Raw genomic sequence first — 26,761 nt, forward strand, 5'->3', positions numbered from 1 at the left:
ATTTGGGGCCAAAGCATTTTTACATCTGCTGACAACAGATACCCTGTCTTGGGGACTCCCTCTTCTTCCAAAACCACAACAGACAATTCAGTGGAGTTCCCACCCAGGAGCCCAACAGTGGCCACATCAGCTCGCAGGATAGACTTGCCACCACACTGAATTTCAGTTCTGTACACTTCTGTTTACCCCTCTCTTCTACTCTGTGACCTGGGGATGCCCTCTGTTACCTGAAAGGCCTCTGTCAAATGTGACTTCCTCTATTGATGTGCTGGATTTATCTTCGTTTCTTGCCTTCTCAATAGTTTCTTCCTCTTTTCCAGGTTATTTCCTGTAGCATCAAATATACTCAAATATGATGGGGGGGAAAATCTCCAACAATGCTTTATCTCTTGCCTCATTTCTCTCTCTCTCTCTCTTTTTTTTAAGATTTATTTATTCGTACAGAACTGGGGTACAGGCTAGAGATGCGGAGGGTGAGATGATTCACCAGAGACAGAGGTACAGAACAGGCAGATGGATAAGGTACACTGCTGAGGGGAGCAGCGGGCGGGTCAGGAGAGGTCTGCCTCGCCATGTGGATCTTCTCTGGGCAGGCGGGGCTCGAACTCATGCAGAAGTGGCTTAAGCTTCTTAGTGCTGTGCTTTAACCTGCTGAGCCACCAGGGAGGGGCCACCTCATTTCTCTTTTAGCTAGTCCAACAAATTCTTTACTTGTGTCTTGCTTCACTCTACTTCTTCATATTCTATTCAGGCAAACTATTCCAGGCTGACTTTATATTCCCTGCTTCATTGAAACCCTTCTTGGAAAGCTTATCAATGGCTTCAGTATTGCCAAATCCAGAGGACATTTTTCTCTGCTGCTACACTAACTTTCAATCAAGTTGATCGTCCTTTAATTTTGTAACACTTCCCTCTTGGTATCTGTGACCTCACTCTCAGACTTTTTCCCTCTATTTTATTCTCTTCCTTTTATGAAGTCACATAGACAGATAATTTTACCTCCTGTCATATGTTGAAGTCTCTAAAACTTATACCTGCATCCTCAACCTCTTGAGTGAATCCTCAATTCATATGGTATGTTCTTTTGATCATCCTTTTCTTTCTTTCTTTTTTTTTTTTTAAGATTTATTTATTTGTACATACAGAACTGGGGTATAGGCCAGAGGCTGAGGGGTGGCGAGAGGCTTCACCAGAGACAGTCGGGAGCAGAACAGGCAGATCACGAAGTACACTGCTGAGGAGAGCAGTGGGCGGGTCAGGAAAGGTCTGCCGCACCATGTGTTCACCTCCGGGGCAGGCATGAATCATGTGGAAGTGGCCTTATCTTCTCAGTGCTGCACCACCAGGGAGGACCCGATCATCCTTTTCTTTTAAACATTTATTTATTTATGCATACAGAACTGGGGTACAGCCAGAGGTGTGGGGGTAGTGAGAGGATTCACCGGAGATAGACTGGGGAGCAGAACAGGCAGATGTACTGAAATAACACTGCTGAGGGGAGCAGTGGTGGGTCAGAAGAGGTCTGACATACCATATGGGTTACCTCCCTGACCAGGGATAGAACTTATGCTACAGTAGCTGTGGTAGCTTAGTAGTGCTGTGCTTTAACCTATTGTGCCACCAAAGAGGAAAAAGATCACCCTTTTTAAACCTTTCAGTGGCCTTCCATTTATGTCTCCAATAAAGATCAACCTCTTACAGGGTTTAGACTCAGACCTGTGGCAATTGCCTACTTCCCCCATTTTCTGTATCATTTTCACTTCTTTTCCTACCACGGAATTTGACCCTCACAGGTCTTCTGTTTGCTTAAGCAAACCCTGATCATTCACACCTTGAAGTCTTGCACATGCATTTCCCTCTACTGGAAATGTCAACTTTCACCCAATTTCACCTCTCCCCACCACCACCACCACCATTCTCAGCATGAGGTTCCTTGTTATCTTCCAGTTATTGCTTCTGAGAGCCCTTTACTCATCATCAGCCAGATTTAGTCACACAGTGTTTCTCCACCATGCTTTCCTCTGTTACAGCCTTAAAAATAATCTCTATATTGAAATAATTATTTTTGTTTGTTTCTTTGTTGTTTTTTACTAGAGTGTAGATTGAAGAGCAGTTGGGATTTTTATGTTTTGTTCATCAGTACTGTTAGAACAGTTACTAGCCCAAAGTATGCATTCAAGAAATATTGGTGGAATGAACAAAGATGAAGTAATTTGTGAAACTCCTTTTGCGTGAAATTTAGTATTTGCACAGTAGGTGCTGAGTTGCTTGTTAATCCATTAACTGGCATTGTGTGAATGTGTATCATAAAATGTAGAATGTAGTTCAAATACCACACAACATTTGGTTTTTACTTATGAACTCAACCAGTAGTATTTTAATATAGGAGCCATAAAATATACAGCACTAGAAATGGTGTAAATAGAGTGTAATATGAGGAAACAGTACCCATTTAAAATGTTTCACTGGATATTCACTTCTGGTAACATTTCTTGATATTTCACTATTTAAAATACCCATTAATTCTCTTCTTTTCATAGGAAAAAGATAGCCTGTCTTCTCTTGCTTGATTAAAAGCCAAGCATAGTAAAACACTTGAAGGGCTTTCTAATCATCAAAGTAAGATTCAATTATGCCCAGTGTCTTTTTAATGTTAATATATTTTATCTGACTCCAAAAAATCCTAATCTCTTTTAATAAAAAATAAAATTATTTTTACATCATATAGATTACAGCTGTATATTTTCAAAATCATCCACTGGTTTTAAATAGAAGTATTCAGATTGCTTAGACCATTTAGTCTTTTAAAATAATAATGGTATTTTCCCTTAAATTTACGTGATTTTTAAAAACTCGCTTAGAAGTTATTTCAGAAATAACAATTTTTGTTCCACATGTAGTAATTATCAAGATTCTACATGATAGAATAGAATACAACTTGAATTTTCTTAAGCTGAAGGTGGCAGTTACTAATTCACATGCAGAGGCACGTGGCAGGCTTAAAGGAGTCTGTAACCTACACCGTCCCCCTCACCCCTTTCATATTCCAGTGTCTATGCCTTTTTTTATCTAGTGCCGTTACATTTGGGTGGGGCTGGCAGGGTTGGTTAACTGAGGAATCAGCCGCTGGTCACCCACTGCTCTGCACACACTTATTTCCAGTTTAGGAACCAATGAGAAAATCAACGTTTCCCTACCCAGCTCCAGTGAAAGATTTCATGGTAGTTGATCATTATGATTAGCCTTGTCTGAGAGTCTCCCCAAGCTATAGAACTAGAAGGTAGAATCTGTTTTCAGAAGATGGGGAAAGGAGAGCAGAGTTGTGCTTGACTCTGAACATACAAATAAAACCTGCTGTGTTGAACGTAATGTATCTTCCACACCTGTGGTCACCCCTCCCCAGTGAGAGTCCACCACAAATGACACCCTGTCACTGTATCCCTGGGCATTTAATGACACCCATGCTTTTGAGGTTCAGGACAATTCTCTTGGTGATATTTTCTTTTCTCCATCAAGTGCTCTTTTAACTCCTCGTGATCTTTATGGTGATTTAAACCAGCCCCAGCATAATCAATTTATATTTGAAGCAAAAACAGATTTGTCAGAGTTAAAATTGCCAGTTAGGGAAGATGAACCATAGTAGTTTCTGGTTGAGAGTGTGTAACATATCCTGCTGTCAGTGCTAGTAAGCCTCACCTCCCTGGCAGTGGATTCCTGCTGACAATCTGCCAGCCTCACTGGGTCCTGCCTGCCAGGATCTTCTCTGTTGTCCTCCATGGCACTCTGAGAGGAAACACTGGACAGGAAAATGCCTTAGATCTAGCAGCACCTTTATAACTGTATGAAATTGTGAATTTGGGGATGACTTGGCCATTTTTAGAGTGGGTTTAAGGGGCTTGCTTTTTGGTTTGTTTTTGTCTGGGATTGTTTTGTTTTAAGAAATGTGACTTCTTAAAATCTTAAGTCATTATCTGTCCCTTTCATGCCAGGAGAATTAATTTATTAGTGTTTAATGTTAGAATCTTTTTTTTTTCCACTCTAGATCTTTAGATGTGACTCCATCCTGAAAATTTTAGACTTAAGCCAGAGTGCTTAACCCCATTCCTAAATTCCTAAATCCTTAGATTAACAGGTTTTTAAATATTTATTATTTGTGTGTGTGTGTGTGTGCTTTTATTTGACCTTGTGACCAGAGAAGATAATAAGACTATCACATAACTCAGACTTCTGGGTTGGTTGGTTGGTTGGTTGGTTGGTTGGTTGGTTGTTTGGTTAGCTGGTTGACTGGTTGGTTGATTGGTTGGTTTCCATGCAAAGGCTACTACTCCCCAGGAGGTATTAATCCTAAGAGAACCCATGCCCCCTGTGGTATTCCACCTTGTCTTGTTTTCTAACTTCTGTCTAACTAAATAAGGAGGTAAGTGGAGGCGAGCTACACTTACCAAAAGTTGAGTTTATTGAGGGTAGCAGATGAATTATAGTTCAGAAAATGCATCCTGAGGTAAGCTGCAGGGAGTACAATGAGAGCTTGAGACAAACTGTATTTATGGAAAAGGAGTGCAAGAGAAGACCCCCGTCACAGTGCAAGCATCAGATCATTGACTTGAGTATGGGAAAGATTCCTGGTAGATATTCACTAGTCAGGAGATAAGTCCTGGTGTTCCGTAAACATTTCTCTTGGTCTGAGAGGGAGCATTGAATTAAGAGCCTCCATATCTTATGCTCTGATCCTATTTTTTATTGAGATTTTTCATACTCTGTGGGGCAGAGTTTCCCCTGAGAGCTTAGAGCACATGGAAATGACAGAAAGAAAATCTCTTTGTGAAGATACATAATTACGTTCATGACCGTTTTCTTCTTGCCAAAGGACAAACTTAGAATTTGATCTTTCATTTTCTATTAGACCTTAGAGAGAAAAGTTTATGGAATATTTTTATTTTCCACTCTCCACACACACACACACACACACACTATCACCAATTTTTAAATACTCCATCCTCATTGCAAATTTTGAGTTCTGACTGCAACCAAATATGATTAGACTTTCTTAATTTCCTTTCTCTAGTCATCTTTTTTTTTCTTTCCTCCCTTTGTTTTCTCTAAGAATTGCTCTGCTGTTTCTCGTGTCTTCCTGATTTCTAAGCACTGTTTTACCATTTTTGACTCATGTTCTGTGATTTTCTTGGTCACTTAGATTCCAATTCTTAGATCTTTTAGTTCCTGTCCTTTTTTTTTTTTTTTCAAAGAAAATTGAATTGACACTAGGTTATAACTTTATGTAGATTATATAGCTCATGTAAGCTTAATCCATATAGATAGACAGCATTATTTTCTCCACTAAAGTACAGTTTCTGTCTTTCATCATGTAATTGACCTCTTTCACCCAATATCCCCATTCCCTTTCCCATATTTCTTCTGGGGTCACTATTTTGTTTCTTAAGTTTGTCTTTGCTTTATTTTGTTCCTTGATTAGTTTTATTTACCTTCCACCTAATGAGTGAAAAAGAAAGTTGGCTTACTTTGCCTGGGTTTACTGGGTTTATCCATTTTGTTATAAATGACAGGATTTCTTTTCTAGCTGAGTAGTATTTCTTTGTATGTATATACCACATCTTCTCTACCCAATCACCTGTCAGTGAGCAGTTAGGATTTCCAATTCTTGGCTATTATAAACAATGCACAATGAAATGAAGTTGCATGTGCCTTTTCTAAATTGTTTTCATATTTTCTCTGTAAATAACCAGAAGAGGAATCACTGAATCACATGTTATTTATATTTTAATTTGTGAGAAACCTCCATACTATTTTTCTTAAAGGCTGCATCTTGATTCCTCTTTTTAAATTGCTTGTTTTAGTTTATAAGTCCTGTATATTTTTATATCTGGTCACTTTTTCTATCACCAAACCAATACCTGTTTCAACTCTGATCATCCTTACTGCAACTCATATGATAATTATTGACCAACAGTTTTTGTCAACTTATTTTTCCCTTCTCCAATGAATGATATTTCTTTCTTTTCATATTATTAATATCCTTCACTTATTAACTCATTTTTGGTATGAGCAAACCCAGACTGGTTATTGTATATAAAATAATGAATGATACAAAGCAGCCTCACTCCCATGGAAATTATAGTATATCATTGGGGGATAAAAGTAACTCATTAAGAACAGGGCTTGTCTAGCTGGTTTTCAGAACTTTTCTCAGTATAATCGCAACTCATTTCCTGTCCTGTCAATGTTAAAAGCATGCATCTGACTTTTGGAATATATCTTTTTTGCTTTATAGAATGAGATAAAATGTTGTATGTGGTGAGATTGCAGTGGCTATAAGTGCACTGACAGCTGGACTCAGAGATTTAGACAAGGCATAAACGGTGTCTTAATACCTTTGTGTCTTAAATGATGATAATAAAAACAATTGCTAACATGTATTGGGGGAAAAAAACTGCCTGAGTTCTGATTCTGAGTTCTGGTTCTCCTCTGCTCTTTATTAGCTATTATTAGCTGACCTTTATATCTCAATCCTGAGAAGCAAAATGCATCTGTGAAATGGGAAGAATAGTTTGGGAATGATGAAATTAATGAAGTAAAAAATAAATAACTATATTAAAACAGTAGTTAGTGCATTACTGAACTATAAAAGTCTTAGTAATTTCTATAATTAACTTTCTATGTAGCTGAGCTATTATCCTTATTTAACCAATAAGCAAAGTATATGTACCTTAGCAAGGGCCACATAGTTTGGTAATAGAGTCAGTGTCTAACATGGACATTCTGCCTTCAGAGCAAATACTAGTAACTATTACTTCATGTAATCTCCACTATGGGGTTGATGTAAGACTGTACTTTCATAATATTTTACAAAATTTAAAATTATAATGACTATGAATATGTAAGATGTTATTATCCATACAATAATAAGATATGATTAAAGAAGACACTAATTTATTTCTTTTCCATAACTTGAAACCTTTTAGCTATACCTTGAAATCTTTCTGCATACCAATAATTATATTAATAAACATTTCTATGTCACTGTATAATTTAGACAACCTTTCACATATACAAATGTGTGTAATTCTCACTATCACTTTCTGAGTTTGTCAAAATCAGTATTATTATCTCCATTTTAGAAATGAGAATATTGAGGTTTAGAAAGGTAAGTAACTTGCTCAAGTATTCAGAGAGCAAATGAGAAAGTCCCTAACATCTGAAATCTGAATCTTCATTTCTTTTACTCTGCTAACCTATTGTTTATTAATAATGTATCTCTCAACTAATTCAAAATTAATTTTATAATATAGTATACTATTACAAATATTTGGATACTAATATTAGCATACCTTTGCATACAAAGGCATAACTGTTTATACCAGTATTTTTCCCCTTTTCTTTTTAAAGATCATCATTGCTAGCATCATGTGCAGTTACAACAAAAATGACTGGATGGAACTCTCAAAAAAAGCTGAGGTAATGATTTCTTTAGTATATATTTATTTTATTTCTTCTCCTCTATTTTTATTAGTTTTAAATAAAGAGCCACCATGAAAAATAACATAATAGAACTGCAGTTGAATAGAAAATCATAACTTAAAGCATTTCTATTATAATTTGTTTACCCTGTGTTTTCATTAAAATGATGGAACTGTAAATTTAAAAGGCATCTATTCTATAACGTGGTCCCTTGGATTTCACATACTACCTAAAAATCTTTTATTCTGTGAATCTATATGCTCTTGATTTGCATATTAAGCAAACTGTATATTATGATGGATGCCATGATAAAATTTAATTCTACCTTTGAGAGTCTAACTTGATCTTACCTTGCCTTTAGGCAAACTAGTTTGACAGTGAGAAAAGAAATTTTGAATATAAAACTCTTGAATATTTAAAACGTAAAAGGTTCATTTAATACTATTCTAGTTTGAATACAGACATGCATAAAATGGTAGGACAGAATGCTCCTGAATGGAACACTAGTCAGCAGGTTTTCTATAATATAAATTGAATCTTGCACAAATGCAAACAACTAACCATGTGCCTCAAATTTGTTTTTCAAGTAGAAAAATACATACTTAAAATTATACACTATGTCCATCATGCTGTCATGAAAACTACTCTAGACAGCTTTAGCAAGTTGCCTTCAGAAACCTTGCAGACATTTACAAGACTAAATCTAACAATGCTTGTGAACTAATGATGCTACATTACACACTGTTATGAAGCGTGCTATAGTGTTCAAAAATGTTGCTTGTACATTTATTTGGGTATCTTAAAATTGTAAGGGGAAAAATTACTTCTGGGACTTAGGGGGGTGAAATTAAACATGATCAGTAATTGGCTCTGTGATCTTCGGTGCTGGGTCCATTTTATACATGAATTTACCTAATTGACCATGAAATCTTCCACATAGTCTATGCTTGGCATGAGCATTGCCAATTTTAAGTTGACTATGATGAATAGCTTTATCACGCTGCTTGCTTCTTTGCCTTTCTGTAGAATAAAATACTTTAAAAATTATTTTCTTCAATAGCGAGCATTAATTTTTAAATAGCAGGTTTACTTTTAAAAAGTCAAAAGCATTTAGTTCAGTAATATCTAGCCAACTTAAAGATATTTTCACCTTTATCACATTCCTTGTCTATTTCTTCAATTACAATTTTCTTAGTATTTTCTTAATACTAAGAGCAGAAACAGAAAAAAGTGGAAAAAACAAAACAACAAAAAAAAGGTATTTTTTTAAAGATAATTGGCCTTCCATTCAGTCAAAACAGTGGATGAAATATCTCCACAGCCACAGAATCTACTTACTATAAAGGTCAATCTATAGATGGTGTCAATTAAAACCAGAATTTCCTATAACCCTAAAATGTAGACCAGTCAAGAGCTAGCTGTGACTTGAAGTAGCTTTCCCTACATCTTCTGTATCCCTCTGAGATTGCAGATGAGCCTGTGAGATTCCATCACAGGTCACATATATGGGACACCCCCAGTGATGTTTGGTGGAGACAATGTTAGCTTTCACTTGATGACCACTCACTTCAAAAAGAATTAAAACATATTTCTGTATAATGAAAAAATCCACATTAAAAAGGAAAACAACAACAACAAAAATATGCTAAAACCAAGGTGACTATCCTGGTTCCAGTGTATGTTTCTTTGGGGCTGGTGATAATGAGCTGCAAAAAATCAGAGTGATTACACAGGCAGTTCCAGCATGCCACCTTTATAATCCTTTATAATAGATTAATTCTGGAAATACACAATAGGGAACTGAGAAAACCCACTATCACCTCTTTATTATTGTGTCTGAAAACAGAAATAGCACTGTGTAACATCATAAAAGATCTAGTTCTAATTATATATACTAACATAAAAGTGAAGAAATTATGTCAGAGTGAAAATTTGTGAAAGGAAGAATCATTATTATTTGTTTGTTTCAACAGAAGCGGTTGAACAAACATTTAAGACCATGTCAGTGGCTAAAAGTATAAAATCTAGGTAACTCTTAAAATAAGGTCAGTCCAGTGAGTGACCATTTTCAAAGTTAATGTATATGCAGTATATGTATACACACATCTTCTTTGTCATACAAATATTATCAAAAAGTTTGTTTTCCCCAGTAATAAAGCCATGCTATGTTGAGCATTTTTACTCTAATCTTAAAATGCACATTTTATACAGTTCTCAAGTTGAGTTGAATAAGTCATGTTTTTTTGAACATAATGTCACAGAGCAGCATCTCGAAAAGTTTTCACAACTTGATCCTCAGTTTTCTTGGTCCAAGTATATGAACACAAACATTCGTAATTTTCTGGGACACTGATAACTTTTAAATTCACACAAAGACCTATGAAACTCCTACTATACAGAGATTTCTTTACCAGTCAAAACAAAGGGGGATAAAATCGTCTTACAGTGTAGATGGGCTCACAGTTTAATAAAATGTCATCAGCCAGGGAGATGAGCCACACAGCACAGCAGACCTCTCCTGACCCACCCGCTGCTCCCCTCAACAGTGTACTTCGTCCATCTGCGTGTTCTGCTCCCCACTCTCTCTCTGGTAAATCCTCTCACCACTCCTGCACTTCTGGTCTATATTCCAGTTCTGTGTACATAAGTAAATAAATCTTAAAAAATAAATAAATAAAAATGTAATCAGAGATATACCAACTTGAAGCATAATAAAAGGCTCACAATATAAGGTGAACTCATTTTAATCGATCTTGAATTTCTTTTTTTCTTAATGTGTATTAACCCAGAAAACAGAGCCTGAGTCAAAATTAATGTGCAGATGTTGTATTGAATGAGACAATCCAGATTAGTAAGGGTGGAGAAAATACAGAAATTAAATAGGAAAAAAAGGGGAAGTTGACACATATAGTAAATTATAGGGTTCATGTGCAAATGGGGCCAATTACTCAGTCATGTGGGGCCAGGAGTGCTGTGTAGAATCACCCAACTTCAGAGTTTCTAGAAGGAGGATGAAGACGTTCCTATGGGTCCTTCTTATGTCTTATCTCTTGTCAAATTTCATACCATATGGCTTTACTATCCTCTGCACTTTTGAATTGTATGTCCTGCAGCTTGAAGGAAAACCAATTCCCCACCTTGTTTTGAGGGAAAGGGCTGAGTCTGTTGGTGAGGCCAGGACTCTGGCACTCCTGGAGCTCCCACTTGGACACGGAGAGGTTATGGCAGCTGCTGTGGGAGCTTTGCACACTAGCAATGGGAGGAGCAGTGAGGACAGAAATAGGGGCTGGGCTTCCTTTTCAAGCAGGTAGCAATAACTTGGATGGCAAAGATCATCAAGTTTGAGGGAGCTTAGAAGTTGGGTATGGATACATACACATAAGTAATATATTAGCACCCCAATTTTGGATAGTACCACTAATCTTGCCCTCAGTAGATCCAAAATCTTCCCATTATCTTTTTTTTAAGCTTCAAAACCCTTGACCGCTGTACAATCCAGTGTCTACTTACAGCTCAGTTCTATCCTGTACACTCCAGCCCCACTGGCCTTCTTTTATTCCTCCAGCACGTTCTCAATTCACAGCCTTTACTATTTCTCTAGCTTCGAATCTTGTCTCTTTCTCATCTCTGAGCCCAATCTCTATTTAGATTCTTGTCTATATTTTCTAAGATTCTGTGCTCAAAAGTCAGTTTATGTTCAGTTAGTGAAGCTGAAGCTTTGGCCCTTCTTTTCATAAGCCATCTCCAAGTACCTGTACCTGACTTCCTATTCTAATTATTTGTTGTTGTTGTTTAAAGAAGAGTTCCCACAGGCTGCCCAAAATCTGGGTCTGCCACATCTAAGTTTTTCCTCTGCAATATTTAATAAAGTTGTGGTTGATGATGGTAGTTGTCTGTGAGTTAGCTCTTTAGCATCTGTTGTGCTTAGTGCTACACAAAGCTTAGTGGGACAAGATCTCTGTCTGGTTGACTTTTCATTCTCCTTTCTAATGTCAGAGCTCAGCCTACAGTGGGCAATACTCAGATGTTTACTGAATGAAGTAAACTAGAGGTACAGAACTAGAATCTTGGCACGTGACAGAGGAAGCTATATAGAATCGTAATTCGTTTGGTACCAATGGATTTGAAATGATTAAAATCCAAAGCCAAAAGCTTTAATTCAGAAACTTGATAAGAGATTTTTTAAAAATTCTCACCATAATTCATAGAATGACACAAGGACCCAGCAGTCAGGCACAGACAATGAAACCAAGCAACTATCCTATCCCTACCAGGGTCAAAATAAGTTACTTAGAAGTGAAGTTATCTTTTTTTTTTAAGATTTATTTATTTGTGCATACAGAACTGGGGTACAGGCCAGAGGCTCAGGGGCGGCGAGAGGCTTCACCAGAGACAGAGTGGGGAGCAGAACAGGCAGATCGACGAAGTACACTGCTGAGGGGAGCAGCGGGCGGGTCAAGAGAGGTCTGCCACGCCATGTGGTCACCTCCGGGGCAGGCAGGAATCGAACTCATGCGGAAGTGGCTTTAGTTTCTTAGTGTAGTGCTTTAACCCGCTGCGCCACCAGGGAGGGCCATCATTTTTTTTTTTTTTTTTTAAATCTGAATCTGGGCTAGCAATATGCCATGAAACTGAAAATTTGTTAGTTAGGGAATTTAAAGTAAGCTGAGAGGAAAAAAAAAAAAGACAGCACCGCACGTGAACAGGTGTGGTAAGGAGACAGAGCAGCATTATGTAAGATGAACAGAAGATAAGAGATACATATTACTGTGCCCCGGGGCCCAAGCCAGTACAGGATTGACCTGTACCAGGTCCACTTAGAGCAATTAAAATTCCAGAGAACTTTATCTCTCGTTTGCATAGTCAAGATAGATGACAGTGTCGCTATCTACCAATATCAGACATCTTATGTTCCTTTTAATAGGAGACATTAAGAGCGAATTTAGACATGTGCCTTTCAAGCCAAGGAAAAGCCTTCCTTATGTTGCTCAGACACTGATGCCCTTTGCTGTTCCACTACTCATGAGAGCATAGCTTCTGCACTTGGATTCTGAAAAGCTCCTCCCAGCCACCATCCACCCTGACTGACATCGTTCTCTCTGTGCTTGGGATCTCACCCACCACACCTAGCACTTCTAACTGCCCCTTAAATCCTCAAGGTCATGTACCTTACATCTGCCCCCTCCTATGACTTTTGACTTTCCCCTCCAGGAAGGGAAAGGTATAGGCAAGGAGAAGGAGTCCTTTGTACCTGATTTTGTTATATACATTGTATAAGTTTTTTGTGGTTTTACTGCCCTAGTTATACTGAGATTTCTCTCAAGTGACTCAGAGAATTTTAAAAACTATGCCACTACCACTGTTCAGTGAGTTGTCAGAAGAGTTTCCTTCTCCTCCCTCTTCCCTAAGTATTAAGTGGTATAGTATGACTTGACTTAAATCCTTTTTTCATTTCAAGGCTCAGAATGGTGACTTGGAAATTCTGGTCAGAAGGGTAGAGAGATGAATAGGTAGAAGAATAGACTAATTGCTTATGCTTACGCAGTCAGGCACTCTTTTAAGTTTTGTTTGCTTTCCTTAATTTTATTTTACCTTGCAAAAGCAACCTCTTATGAACAAGGTCTATTTTTTTTTTTTTTTTTTTTTTACTTTTTAGGAATAAAGGAAAGGAAAGTGAGGTAAAAATTATTAAACAATGTACCCAAGTTCACATAGCTGGTATGCAGAATAAGTGGTTTCAAACCCAAGTCTGCCTCTACAGTCTATGATACTAATACAGACTTTCTTCTTCATATAGGTAAATGGATCATAAATAGATAATATATGATATTAGGTGCAGCAAATTTTCTGTCACTCCTTCACATGATTAATTTATTAGATAATCATTTAGGTGAGGTAGAATTAACTCTGGGCTAACTGACTAAATGAAAAAGCTAGTGACTAACAGGAGTCAGAATGCATGTCCAGTTTCAGTTAATTTAACATTTTATGCTAATTCAACAATTAAAGCTTTGTGAATGGTTATAGTCACTTGGAAATGGAATTACCTGCCTTTTAAGGCAGTATACAGTCTGTGGCAGGGATTTTCAAATAAAGTCAAGTGACTATTCCTGAATATGTGGTATCAACATGAGCTCCATTTTTTAAGGCCTTTGCATGTGTTTTGGGTGAGTTTATAAAATTATATGTTTAAAACTGGGAAAAATTGATTAGTCACCAAAAAGATTTTAATTTAGATAAGTAGTTTTACTAAGGTAATAATTTTTACTTATGTATAAGCTTTAAGGTTTAAATTTTATGTTTGTCCTAATCAACTATAAGAACTCCAGCCAGCAAATAAGTGAGTTCTCTCAAGTTATGAAAATAAGTCATAAGTTATAAAAATGAGTCACAATAAAGACCCCAAGACTCAAGGTTCTTGGTTCTGTGGGCCTATTCACACTTACTAGTTACGGAAGGCGGGTAGTCACTTGAAGTCTTTTTGCTTGCTTTATCATTTGTTAAATGGGAATAATGACTTATAAACTCTTATAAATAGCCTACTGAGTTTTCTGGCTTACAATTACAATTGCTTAAAAAATATTAATTTTGGACCCTCCCTGGTGGTGCAGTGGGTTAAAGCACAGCACTACAAAGCTAAAGCCACTTCAGCATGAATTCGATCCCCAGGGAGCTGACCCACATGGCATGGCAGATCTCTCCTGACCCATCTGCTGCTTCCCTCAGCAGTGTACTTCGACGATCTGCCTGTTCTGCTCCCCATTCTGTCTCTGGTGAATCCCCTTACCACCCCTGCACCTCTGGCCTGTACCCCAGTTTTGTGTGCATAAATAAATAAATCATTTAAAAATATATTAATTTTGGCCCTCCCTAGTGGCGCAGCAGGTTAAAGCACAGCACTAAGAAGCTAAAGCCACTTCAGCATGAGTTCAATCCCCACTTGTCCAGGAGGTGACCACATGGCGTGGCAGACCTCTCCTGACCCGCCCGCTGCTCCCCTCAGTAGTGTGTTAGTGTGTTTCCTTGATCTGCCTGTTCTGCTCCCCACTGTCTCCGGTGAAGCCTCTCACCACCCCGCACCTCTGGCCTGTACCCCAGTTCTATATGCATAAATAAATGAAATCTTATATATATATATATACATATATATATAAATTTTATTATCTGCCATGATAGCTAACTATAGGCTTGCACTTGAATTTTAGGAAAAGTGTAAAATGTAAATATGTATATAAATGCCACCTAGAGATTATCTACTCAAAAATGTTGTTGCATTGATTTAATTTTAATTGCTTTATTTCAACAAAGTAAAGAAGTTTAGTGGGCAAACTTGAAATAATTATGAAATGTCAGGAGTGATGCAATATTGTATGTAAATGCAAAATAAAGTCTCTTAAGTAAGCTGGTGGTTCCTAAGGGAGGTTATATTAGCAGATGGAAGCAAAGAAGGTTAACTGATTTGTCCAAAGCATCCCCTAGAATTAGAGTTCAAAGTCTATTAAGTTGTGCTTTGTTAACCTTTACTACCAAACCAACAGGAGAAAATGGTAGCTAATTCATGAAAATTTTTTAAATACCTGAAGCATTTTACAACTGAATTAGAAAAGCAGAAATCATAATAAAACTATTATAAACAGTGAGAATGATCAAATGAACTTGCACAAATATGCAGAAGAAAAAGCAGAATCACTAATAAATGAAGATGAGTAAGAAATTGGACTGAGAAAGAGCTTATTTGAATTCATAAGTTTCTTGAAGTCCTTTTTAAAATTCATAAAGCAGGAAAAAAAATAGGATAAAATTTTGAACATTAGGAAGGAGACCTAGAAGAAACAGCTATTGGGCTAAGCACAGGTCTGATACACTTAGAAAAGAGTAAGCTCTTTTAATCCTTTGCATAATGTGAACAGACATTATAATATTATGGAAACTGATTCAGGACCTAACTGACCTTACTTAAAAAGAAATTCTGGCATTGGAGCAACTCCTGAAGTTAGGTAGAAGACTATAAGGTATGAATCATTTAATTTATCCATTATTGCTCAAATTGCTGTATTAAACCCTAGGAACTAGGTTTTGCTTTTTCTTAGAGTTTTCACAGAAGACTTCTAAAAAGTTCTGTGGCTCTCCAAATAGTCTAGGAACATTGTGAACTCTTTTGTTCATTTATGCAGAATCCGTTTGTATACCAATGATTAAGGAGTTAAGGAAGAAGGTTCTCCTTTTAATTATTAAAGTAAGACAAAATTGCCAGTACTGCGTGTTTCTTAGTATGGACTTTGTTTAATACAATAAAATTGATTTTCAGTTAAAAACATTATAAATTTTACTCATTCATTCTAGCTGGCTTACTGCATCTTAATTTGCACTCCTTCTAGTAGCAATTATCCAGAATTAGTGAGAATTATTTCTATATAAATAGAAGCTGTGTAAGGCAGATAAATGTGATGTCAAACAGACCTGTGTGAAAAGCTCTACGGTGTCACATAATAACCAGACTGTCATTTAACTGCCCTGTGCTGGAATTTCCTCGACTGCAAATATGATATCAGCATTATCAAAGGACTTTGAGAATTAGAAATAACAAATATAAAACACTTACAACATTGTCACCTTATTAGTAATCAGATATTAGTTGTTCTTATTTTTGTCGTGCACACTCAAATTTTAGAGAGTTTGAAAGTACCTTACAAGATAGCCAGGATACAGATTATAGTTCCTGTTAGACACATGGGATCTGTGTTGAGTTATCCATGGTTGAGTTATCCATGTGTATCAGCACACAAATAATGCTTGTGTTTTAATTTCCTTTTTCTTCCACATTTTAAAGGCTTCTGGAGCAGATGCCCTGGAGTTAAATTTATCATGTCCACACGGCATGGGAGAAAGAGGAATGGGCCTAGCTTGTGGGCAGGTAAGAAGTTCAGTGTTGCTGCTGTGTGTGTGTGGATGTGTGTGTGTGTCAGAAAGGGCGCCTGTTTGGATACTTAGGATACCTTCGGCAAGGAGAAGTGTGGATCAGATGACTGGTTTGAGACTTCCAGGTCTGCATTGTTTAAATATTTAGTGCTTAAAAAGTGGAAAATGAGGGAAACTGAAATTACAGCAACTGTTTAGTTTTATTGAGGAAAATATCACATTATGTGCTTGACAGGAAGTAATATCATAACAAATAGTTTTTAAAAGCACTGAAGCAGAATTAGCTGATTTCAAATGCAATGTTCTTTATTCATTCCTGATGCCGATCCAGTTTCCCTGGAGCAATATACTGTACAAAATGCATTGTTCCTAGTGATTTTGTAGTAAATGGGGCACAGCACAAATTGCATTTTACATTTTTTAGCATATGATCATTATTCTCTAACTGTGTTTTGGGAGTTGCAAAAAGACTTTGATGTTATTTTTATTTTTGGGCACAATAAATGGAACCTTCATGCTAAAATACTTTCAAAAACATAATGAATAAAATGTGGAAAAATATGTTAATATGTAGAAAATGCTGCATCTTTATGTAACTAGATACAGTGTTGTATGTTAAAGAGCTATGTAAAAACTTAATGCTGAAAAGGTGAGAGTTTTGAATCTAATTTAGCTTTTAAGCCCAGAGGGAATCTGGTGTGAATTAAATAATGCGAAATGTTGTAATTTATGATAGATTTCTAGTCCTGGAAGTTTACTTTCATCTCCACATCTGCCACGCTGCCTTGTATACATAGTAGGTACTCAGCTCACTTTTCCCCCAAGTAATTGAATCAACTTGAATGAAACTCAGAAGCCCATAATTTGGAAGGGCAAAAATTTCTGATTATTCAAATGAGTGTAGGTTGCTATTTTCATATTAGCATTCAGGGAGGATTTTGAAGTACCTTGTAAATATTTAATTAACATTCAGAATAGATTTGTGACTTACCAAGGAAGCATTCTTTTGCAGCAGCAGGAGAGGAGGGCCTCGTCAAATGTTTTTCAAGTGTAGCCTACATCCATTCACAACAGGTTACCCAGAAGATCAGTAAGTGAGGTGACACAACCAAGGTTCAAAATTACCTGGTAGAGAGAAAATGCATTCTATTAAATCAAGACTTTAATGAGTTACATGATTAGATAACGCTGGGTATGTCAAGATGTATAACTTGATTATCGGAGGATGTCCCTTAAAAGGACAGCAGGGACACCCCGAGCTTGTCCAATTCTCTTCTACCTCCTTCACAGACTGACCTCAGAACCAAAGTAGTTTTATTTCCTTAGACAAAAGCAACCATGGACAACTTAAATCTGCTAACTGATTTTTGAAAGATGGTTGCTACAATGCAAGGAATACAATAATCCTTGCTACAAAATGACAGTTATTTGAAATTGCTTCCCAAACCCCATCTTGAGTTCAGTTCATTTTACTCTGCGAAGATATCTGAACCTACCCAACTTTAACTGTCCTAGGTGTGTTTTTTCAAGGAGTTATTTAGGCAGGTAATTTTTGCAGCCAGTTCCTTTGACTGAAGGAAGATACCCAGTGCTACAATTTTACCTGAAAGTGAGCAAGATTTTTCAAGCTCATGGGACACATTGTTCCCCAAACCATAAGTAGGCTAAAGGAACCTGAGGAACTTTTCATTTCACTTGTGAAACCAGTTCTCCCTATGAACCAAGTTTGGGCATTTTACTGTGTATTATATAATTGAAAATAATAGTTTATTTAATTTACGTTTAACTTATATACGTATATACACATACATATATATATTTGATGATTACTCTGTCTCAGGACACATTAATGTTCCTCTTTCAAATGAAGGGAAGGGAGAATTTAAGTCACTAAAAAAGAAAAGCTCACTCTGTAGAGTTAGGCACAAGCCCATCTGAATATGTTCATCTTTACCTCTCCTTTTTTCCTTTTCTGTTTTCTGCTCACATGGTTTCTTCCTCCCTCCCTAAAGTTCATAATCTTGAGCACTTGCAAGTTGGTACTCAGCACTGGGGTATGGAGGAGCCATCTCGCTCTGTCGCAGTGCAGGGTGCTCTGTCAGCTGGTGCATGCGCCAACCTGCAGAGCACAGGGCTGTTGCAGAGCCTGGTGAATGTGAGTGTCATGAAAGAAGCAAACCAATGACAGTTCCATGGGCAGAAATTTTATCAGTTAGTAATACTGCCCTGTAGTTTCCCCATTCCTCATATTTCCAAAATAGCAGTATTTTTAGCCCCTTAAGGAGAAACAGAGACTGAGCTTCCTTGTTGGTGAAGCTGTGTGCAGACACTGCAATATGAGTTGGAGCCTGGCCAGATTGTTGACCTACATGGCGCGGCAGACCTCTCCTGACCCACCCGCTGCTTCCCTCAGCAGTGTATTTCAGTGGATCTGCCTTTTCTGCTCCCCACTCTGTCTCTGGTGAATACTTTCACCCCCTGTACCTCTGGACTGTACCCCAGTTCTTGAATGCATACGTAAATAAATCTTTAAAAAGAAGAAGAAACAGATATACTCACAGTAGAGTACATTTTCCTCTGTAAACATGTTTTTTTTCTCTTTAATTTTCTTGTTATCCCTCCATATGTTATCTTGTTAATATTTAATAAATTAAAATACTGCCTTTGTACCTAAGTGATTTTAATTTGACTCTGCATGTGCTGACTAAAAATTGTGAAATGTAGTAATGGAGAAAATTATAGGCACTACAATATAGAGATCATGTTTATACATTAATAGTAATTAAAAATTTCCTGTAAAGTAAAACTTCATATAAATTCTTAGATGCTCGGCATCGCTAAGTTCTTAAATATAGTCTCATTCTTTGATCTTTCCATACATCTATGTTACTTTGATCAAGCCACTTACTCTGCAGAAGCATCAGTTTACATCAGTAAAATTTGACAGTTGAACTAGATAGTCATTGAATCCTCTTCCAACTTTAATATTTTGTGAATATTAGCATTATAGGTAGCAAGTTCATTTTTGAGCTACCCATAGAGAACATTAACAAAACAAAAACATCTGAAGAAATAAATATATAATGGGCTTTTGTTAAAAAAAAAAACTTAATGTTTTCTCTAACATGTATAAAAGTTGGAGATATATTCAATTCAAGCTATTCTTAATTATTCCTAAATACTCACTTTTAGATACATTTTACTTTCTTTGAGGAAAGAATGCTTAGCATTTGTTTTGAAAACTTTGGTAAGTAGATACCTTGTGATTAATATGAGTAAAAAAGAACTATATCAATCCATTCTTCTACCAGATTTTACACTTGAATTAGTGGTAACCCCAGTAACTGCTGGTTAAACAAGGGTAAAAATATGATTTACTATGCGTTGGTTATACGAGAGTTAGATTTACATTTGATTGTGTTCAAACAGGAAAATATATATGTGTCGTATCCCTTCTCTTCAAAACAATCCTAAGTAGGTTGAATTTTTATTTTATTTAACAAATTAAGAGAAAAAATCTTGAAGCCTCCATGTATTTCAGGTCACAAATCTGGCTGGCGACCACCATGGTCCCAGCTTCAATCAGCATGTAAGCCTGAAAGCCTGACTCCAAGGCACCTGACTCCACCTATACAGTCCCTGATAGATCAGTACCCCAGTGTCAGCTATTATTAGCTGAAAAACTAAGTGTAGTACTAAGTCAGCTTTAGAGTCTTTTCTAGTTAAAAGTTCCGTTTCTTTAAACATATAAAAATGCAAGCAAATTTGATCATACTCTAACGTTTCTGTCTCCTGAGGGTAAGGGAACTTCTCTCCTGTCTTAACTTTCAGACTCAAAGCTGTCTACATGCAAACCAGATCTCCTGTGATCATGTATTACCTTCTATAGCAAATTAGTAAATCTGTAAAACCCACCTCACATAACACATCTTTGTTATTTTCTTTTCCTAAATTCTAAATGGTCACATAGTACTGAGTGTTTCCTCTTTTGTCCTTGAATGGTTTAGTTATGATGATTATTTTAACATCCATCCTGCAGAGCCTTTTTTTTTAATAATAAAATAGTTTATTTTTACATCATTTTGTGCCTTTTTCCATCTCAGTTATAATCCCTGTGAGCTTCCCATCACCAGTACCATAGTCCAGTGCACCCCCCCACCCCCACCATTTTTGATTCCGTCCCATAAAATGTCTCTGGTATATAGTTTTTCATTATTATTATTATTATCTCCCCTGGTCCTTTATACTCTTGCTATGAGAAAAACTATCCAGTATTTTTCCTTTTCTTTCTGGCTTATTTCACTAAGCATGATCTTTTCCAGCTTCATCCATGTTATTGCAAAAGACATGTGTTTATCTTTTTTGATTACTGAGTAATATTCCATTGTGTGTATGTACCATATCTTTTTAATCCAGTCATATATTTTTGGGTTTTTTGGGCACTTGGTTTGTCTCCATATCTTTCCAATTGTAAATAAAGCAGGAATAAACATGGGGGTGTAGGTGTCTTTTTGAATCGGTGTTTTTGTGTCTTTTGGGTAGATACCTAGGAATGGGATTTTTGGGTCATATGGAAGCTCCATTTTTAGCAGTTTGAGAAACCTCCAAACACTTTTTTCCATAGTGGTTGTTCTAGTTTGCAATCCCACCCACAGTGCAGGAGGGTTTCTTTTTCTCCACATCCTCGCCAACATTTGTTGTTGGTAGTTGTTTTAAGATGTGCCATTCTCATTGGGGCGAGGTGGTATCTCATTGTGGTTTTAATTTGCATCTGCCTTATTACAAGTGATGTTGAACATTTTTTCATATGCTTGTTGGCCATCTCCTGCAGAACTTTTTACCCAAATTCTAATGACAGCTGAATAAGCCTTGAATAGCTTTTTGTTGTGAGTGTTTAGTTTTTGAAATTATTACTGGCATTTTAAAAATGGGCGAATCTGACAGAAACATTTGATTTCTTGCTTCTCATAAAATAAGAGAAAGATTGGCTATACTTGACCTGCATTGCCAGGCAGGAATGAGGAACTCGCACTTAGGTAGGGTCCTTACTGTATCTGGATCATGAAAATAGAAGCAAACATTTGACCAAGGATAAGTGCTCATTCTTAAACATGGATTTGAACAATGTGTGCCTTTCTGATTCTAACTGTAAATATCAAAACAAAACCTTATCTAGATGTTTGCTGACCCTCTGTGTTCCTGACATTGAAGAACCTCTATGCTGCCTTTTTGAAAAACAGTTTAATTCTATCAGCTCCAAAAAAAAAAAAGCTGGAAGATGGCTGTGGAGTAATATGCCTTAGCTTCCTCCTTTCCTATTTTATCATCCACCTGGGATAAAATAAAAACACAAGGCAGCTTGCTCCACAGGACTTCTCGATAAAAGTTACATAATCCTCTTAAATGATTTTTTTCCGCTCATCATAAAAGCATAAATTTTCTAATCTTTTTCTCAAGTTATTTTTCACATGAACTGTTTGTTTCTTTCTCCTGAGTCAATGATGTGACATGATTAAATACAGACATTTTAAACTCAGAAGAACTTAAGATTGAATGTTCTATGGGCCCTCCCTGGTCGTCCAGCAGGTTAAAACAAAGCACTGTGGAGTTCTCCACCAGCACCGCAATGCGAGTTTGATCCCCAACCACTGAGCTGACACTGTTTGGCAGCAGACCTGGTGCAGTAGACCTCTCTTTGGCTGTTCTGTTCCCAACTCTGTCGCTGGTAAATCCTCTCACCCCTACACCCTTGGCCTGTGCCGAGTTCATGCATGCATAAAAAAAAAAAAAAAGATTCAAGCCCTCCTTGGTGGTACAATGGGTTAGGACGTAGCATTGCAAGCTATTCTCAGCCACGTCAATGCAAGTTTGATCCTCAGCCCCAGAGGTGACTCACATGGCACAGCAGACCTCTCCTATCTTGCCTGCTGCTCCCCTCAGCAGTATACTTCATTGATTTGCCTATTTTGCTCCAGACTCTGTCTCTAGTGAAGCCTCTCGGTCCCCCAACCCCCGTACCTCTGGTCTATACCCCAGTTCTGTATGCATAAATAAATAAATCTTAAAGAAACAGCCCTCCTTGGTGGCGCAGTGGGTTAAAGTACAACACTAAGAAGCTAAAGCCACTTCTGCATGAATTCAATCCCTGCCTGCCCTGGAAGTGACCACATGGTGCAGCAGTCCTCTCCTGATGCACCTGCTGCTCCCCTCAGCATTGTACTTCATAGATCTGCCTGTTCTGCTCCCTACTCTGTCTTTGGTGAATCCTTTCACCATCCCTGTGCCTCTGGCTTGTACTCAGTTCTGTATGCACAAATAAATAAATCTTAAAAAAAAAAAAAAGATTCAACCCACTATTTACAGACAAGAAATTAAGGAATGCGGAGGGCCCATCATTTGCCATACCCTGAGCTAACCATCTAGCAAGGCACATGGCCTTTGATGCTCTTATCATTAACCCCTCTCCTGTGCTGTTTCCAGTGTTTCCTTCTGTATCACGTGGTTTAGCCAGATCTCACCAAATCAAATAAACCAGGGCGGCGCTCCCAGAACTCCTGACTCTGCCTCTTTGCATACTATTATTCCTTCTTCCTGGAATTCCTGTCTTTTCAACTAAGTTTATCCAAATAGAAATTACCTGTCTAGTTCTATTTCAAATGACATCTAATTCATTCACTGGGTATGTCTTGTCCATCAGCCAACTTTCCATGAGAAAACAAAAGGAATATATAGTATGTGAACAGGTTTAAAATTGGATGCTAGATACATATCCTGTTTTGAATCTATAGAGACATAGAGACTGGGTTGTGTTCATGAATCTAGATTCCATGGATGACAAAGGTGTTATTTCCTTGTTCTATAACCATTGACCACTGGATGATTCTCATTGTTCAATGCTTGAATGTCTTCATCATAACTGCAGTTACTAAATAGTGTGCAAATAGTTTACTAATGAGTCCTTTGACTGGAAAAGTCCAAAAAGAGAATTAATTGCAGGGAAGAATACTCTAGCTTACAAGCAAAGCCAGGCCCTGAATGCAGACTGTGGTTCCACCATTATCGCACATTATGTCTTCCCTTCTCACAGCCTCCTGCCTTCATTTACACACAAACAGTCTTAGCATTAATTTTATCTTCAGCAGACACAATCTACCACCCTGCTTTCATAATGATTTAGGTCGGCAAGAACAAACAAGTTTAAAAGTGGTAAATCTTTAAATGTTCAGTGATCTTAAATATCTACTGGTTTAAATTAAGTTTAGCAAAACAACACTCTGATATTTCCCTTATGAACTCTTCTATGACCACATTTAATTTACACAAATTCTATGTTTATTAAAAAGAGAGAAAGAGAGAAAGGCTTTGTTTCTGTTGCAACATGCCAACATTTTTCATAAAACATTAACCACAGATTATTACTCTTACCCTTGCCAGAGAGCAGATGTCTGTCACAGGAAGAGAATCCAAAACTAAGTGTGAGGACCACTTCACCTCACATGTGCTAGCTTTTCCCTTGGGAAATAAAACCTTCTTCCAACAGCTGGGTTAACAGACCCTCTCACTCATACATTATACAGCACCCAGGACATGTTGACCACAGCCCTGTCTGCATTAGGTCCCGTTTAGATGTCTGCAGAAGGGACTATATAAAATCCTGCTTTTAGAGTCAACACAAGTGACATGTCTTAGTACTTTTTATATTTCCCAGTGGAGTGGAATTCTGGAATTCAGAAGTGTGAGATCCTAACAGAGAGAAAAGAAGGTGATGAAAACCCTTCCAGTGGTAAATACTACATACTGAAGTCAAGATGACATCCCAAGGTTCTCCGGGGGGGAGGGGGGATCAAAGGTGAAGATAATGAATGAGTTATGTTTGCTTTTTGATATTGGTCAGGTATGCTCCCCCTATCATAGAGCCAGGGAAAATGCCACACTACCTTGAACGTGACAGTTAATCATGTTCTGATCGGTCTGACAATTGTAAGTTCTGGATAGGAAGTTGAAACTTAAAGTCTGTGTGTTGACTGGATAAATGTGGGATAAATGTTGGCTTCAGTGTGTTCAACACCTAGAGCTCACATTCACAGGTATAGAAACCATCACACTGCAAAATAGCATCATTCCTTGAAGCAACACAAGAGATGACTGTGGTTTATGCTTTCCTGAAGTGACTGAAATCTGATCTTACCCATATGCATTTTATTTTTCTGTTCTGTTATTTTTCTTGTAGCATTAATATTTTAGTAGTGTTTTAAAATGAATTATCTACTTGTTTATGGGAAAAGAATATGCCCAAAAAGAAATATTTGTTTTATATTATATCATGTCACCCAATTTTTATTTGACTTTAATTCTTAGCCTTTTGTATAGATCTGGGTACTTGGTTAGTGAATAACTCCAAAGGATCTTTAAGAGGCATTTATATAACTGCCAATATTTTGCCTTAAGCTGGTTCGCTGAGTTTTTCACATTTTGGTTATTAGTGTTGGTTAATGATATAAGAATGATTGCTTTCTTTTAAAAATTATGCATTACTAGTAGAAAGTGGCAAAATTCAAATCTAATTGAAATATCAGTTCTAGGTTTGGGAGTATCGTTATTTCCTATAAAACAACAGTCACGTGGTGGTTAAAAAAAGTTATATACAGTTACAAATAGATGAAACACCTAGTGAATAATTGCAGGAAAAATATCTGAATGCATTTTTTGACTTTATTTGTTTTTTATTGTACTTATCACTTGTACTATTCCCAAAATAAAGCAATAAAGCAGCATAATCATAATCATGTTTTTTTTTTTTTTGGAATCATCCTCAGTTGATCATATCACACTGAATTTGAGAAAGATAGCAAGAGTTTCCCATGTGTCTATTGACTACAGCATAATAATGAACCACAAATATCTTTGACATACAGCAGTGAGATGAGGGAGAGACTATGATATTCATCTATGATGTCACCGAGAGCTCTTTTGAGTAGCATAGCATCACACCAGAACAATAATTATCAGCATTATCACACCAGAACAAGAGCAGAGAGATAGTGGTAATATGAAATTACTAAGGTATAAATATTGGCATTGAAAGAGAGGGTCAAGTCATGGAACAGCTAGCTCAGACTATTTGGAAGAACTGACGAACAAGACTGAATCATGCTTTAAAAGCCAGGAAGGATTAAGCAGGGAACGACAATACATATCAAGCTAAAGAACCACATTGAAACAGAAAAGAAGTAAGCACTTAACAGCTAGAGACTCAAAGGCAGCAGAGTGCAAGATACAGCAAGAAAGTGGGTAATGAATAAGACAAATCAAGGAAAGACATAAGGAACATCTTTCAGGAAGACCTTAAAATAAAGGCAACTCTAAGGCAGAGAGAAAGTTTTTACACATTTCCAGCTGGGTTAGAAGCAGTCTTTTTGAGTGCAATCAGTTCAGACCTTCCCCTGGAAATAGGTGAGCTGTGTCTGAAAGGAGGCATGGTTCCCTTGATGAGAGAGGCAATATTGCCCCTCACACAAAAAAAAGTAAGTCAAGAAAAATATGCTTATTAAAATTATAATATTTTACAGTCTATTAGTATTGATTCACGTTTACAAGAGTCTATGATTTTTCTTACCATTGTCTGGCAGCCATGTTTCCAGAGGATGATTATGACCCCCCTCAGATGTGTGAGTTGGTGCTCTCTGAAAATCATAGCCTTCACCCAAATATAAAGTCCATCACAGCAGCAATTACATAGCAGAGATCTTAATGACAATAATCTTTTGCAGCTAACTTTGATTTTGTTCTTCTTTCATGGAAAACTTATTTTATTGAGTAAAAATATGATTAATAAATACATACTCCTAAAGAAATTTTAAGAAAAAATCACCTTCAACTATGAAAATCAATGCAGCCATTTTAACACAGCTTAAATAATTGGGTTCTTCCCTCCTATTATTGGGTATTCATTTTTTTCTAGAGATGATTGTTTGTGTGTTTACACTTTTCTCCCAGTCGGCTACAAGGTATATATTCTGCATTCAAAGTTCTTATAGTGGCAAGTTCAGTTTCATATAATGTGTGCTAAATGACTGTCAAAAATGAGAATAAAGATTTTTTTTCTCTTTGAAAATTTCTAGTTCCCTATCAAATGAACAGATAGTTCTATTGCCAGTTATTTTTCTTTGCCAATGCTTTTTCTTTTTTTGGCTACCCAAGAAAGTGTACAGCAATATGGTAGGCATGTCACTCAGGTTTTCCTGTAATTCTTTTTTTTCTTACTACAGGAGAACCAGCTATAATTGACAATCAGATCCCGTCACTTCTAGCGTCTGTTCTTTGTTCCTCTTTCCTCTGTCCACTCTTGATTCTCTCTTTTTTTTTT

The 26,761-nt window shown here is 37.0% G+C and overlaps 1 protein-coding gene across 1 annotated transcript in view; it reads left to right on the top strand.

Annotated features, from left to right (window-relative positions):
* Positions 1-26,761, top strand: part of DPYD (dihydropyrimidine dehydrogenase) — a 728,688-nt gene that overhangs the window by 449,341 nt on the left and 252,586 nt on the right. Inside the window, exons 15-16 of the mRNA XM_004689753.2 lie at positions 7,405-7,473; positions 16,307-16,390. Of these exons, the coding sequence (XP_004689810.2) occupies positions 7,405-7,473; positions 16,307-16,390 (153 nt within the window). The remainder of the gene's footprint in view (positions 1-7,404; positions 7,474-16,306; positions 16,391-26,761) is intronic.

Source organism: Condylura cristata, unplaced genomic scaffold, assembly GCF_000260355.1.
Source record: "Condylura cristata isolate star-nosed mole 26May11 unplaced genomic scaffold, ConCri1.0 scaffold00026, whole genome shotgun sequence".
Classification (NCBI taxonomy): domain Eukaryota; kingdom Metazoa; phylum Chordata; class Mammalia; order Eulipotyphla; family Talpidae; genus Condylura; species Condylura cristata.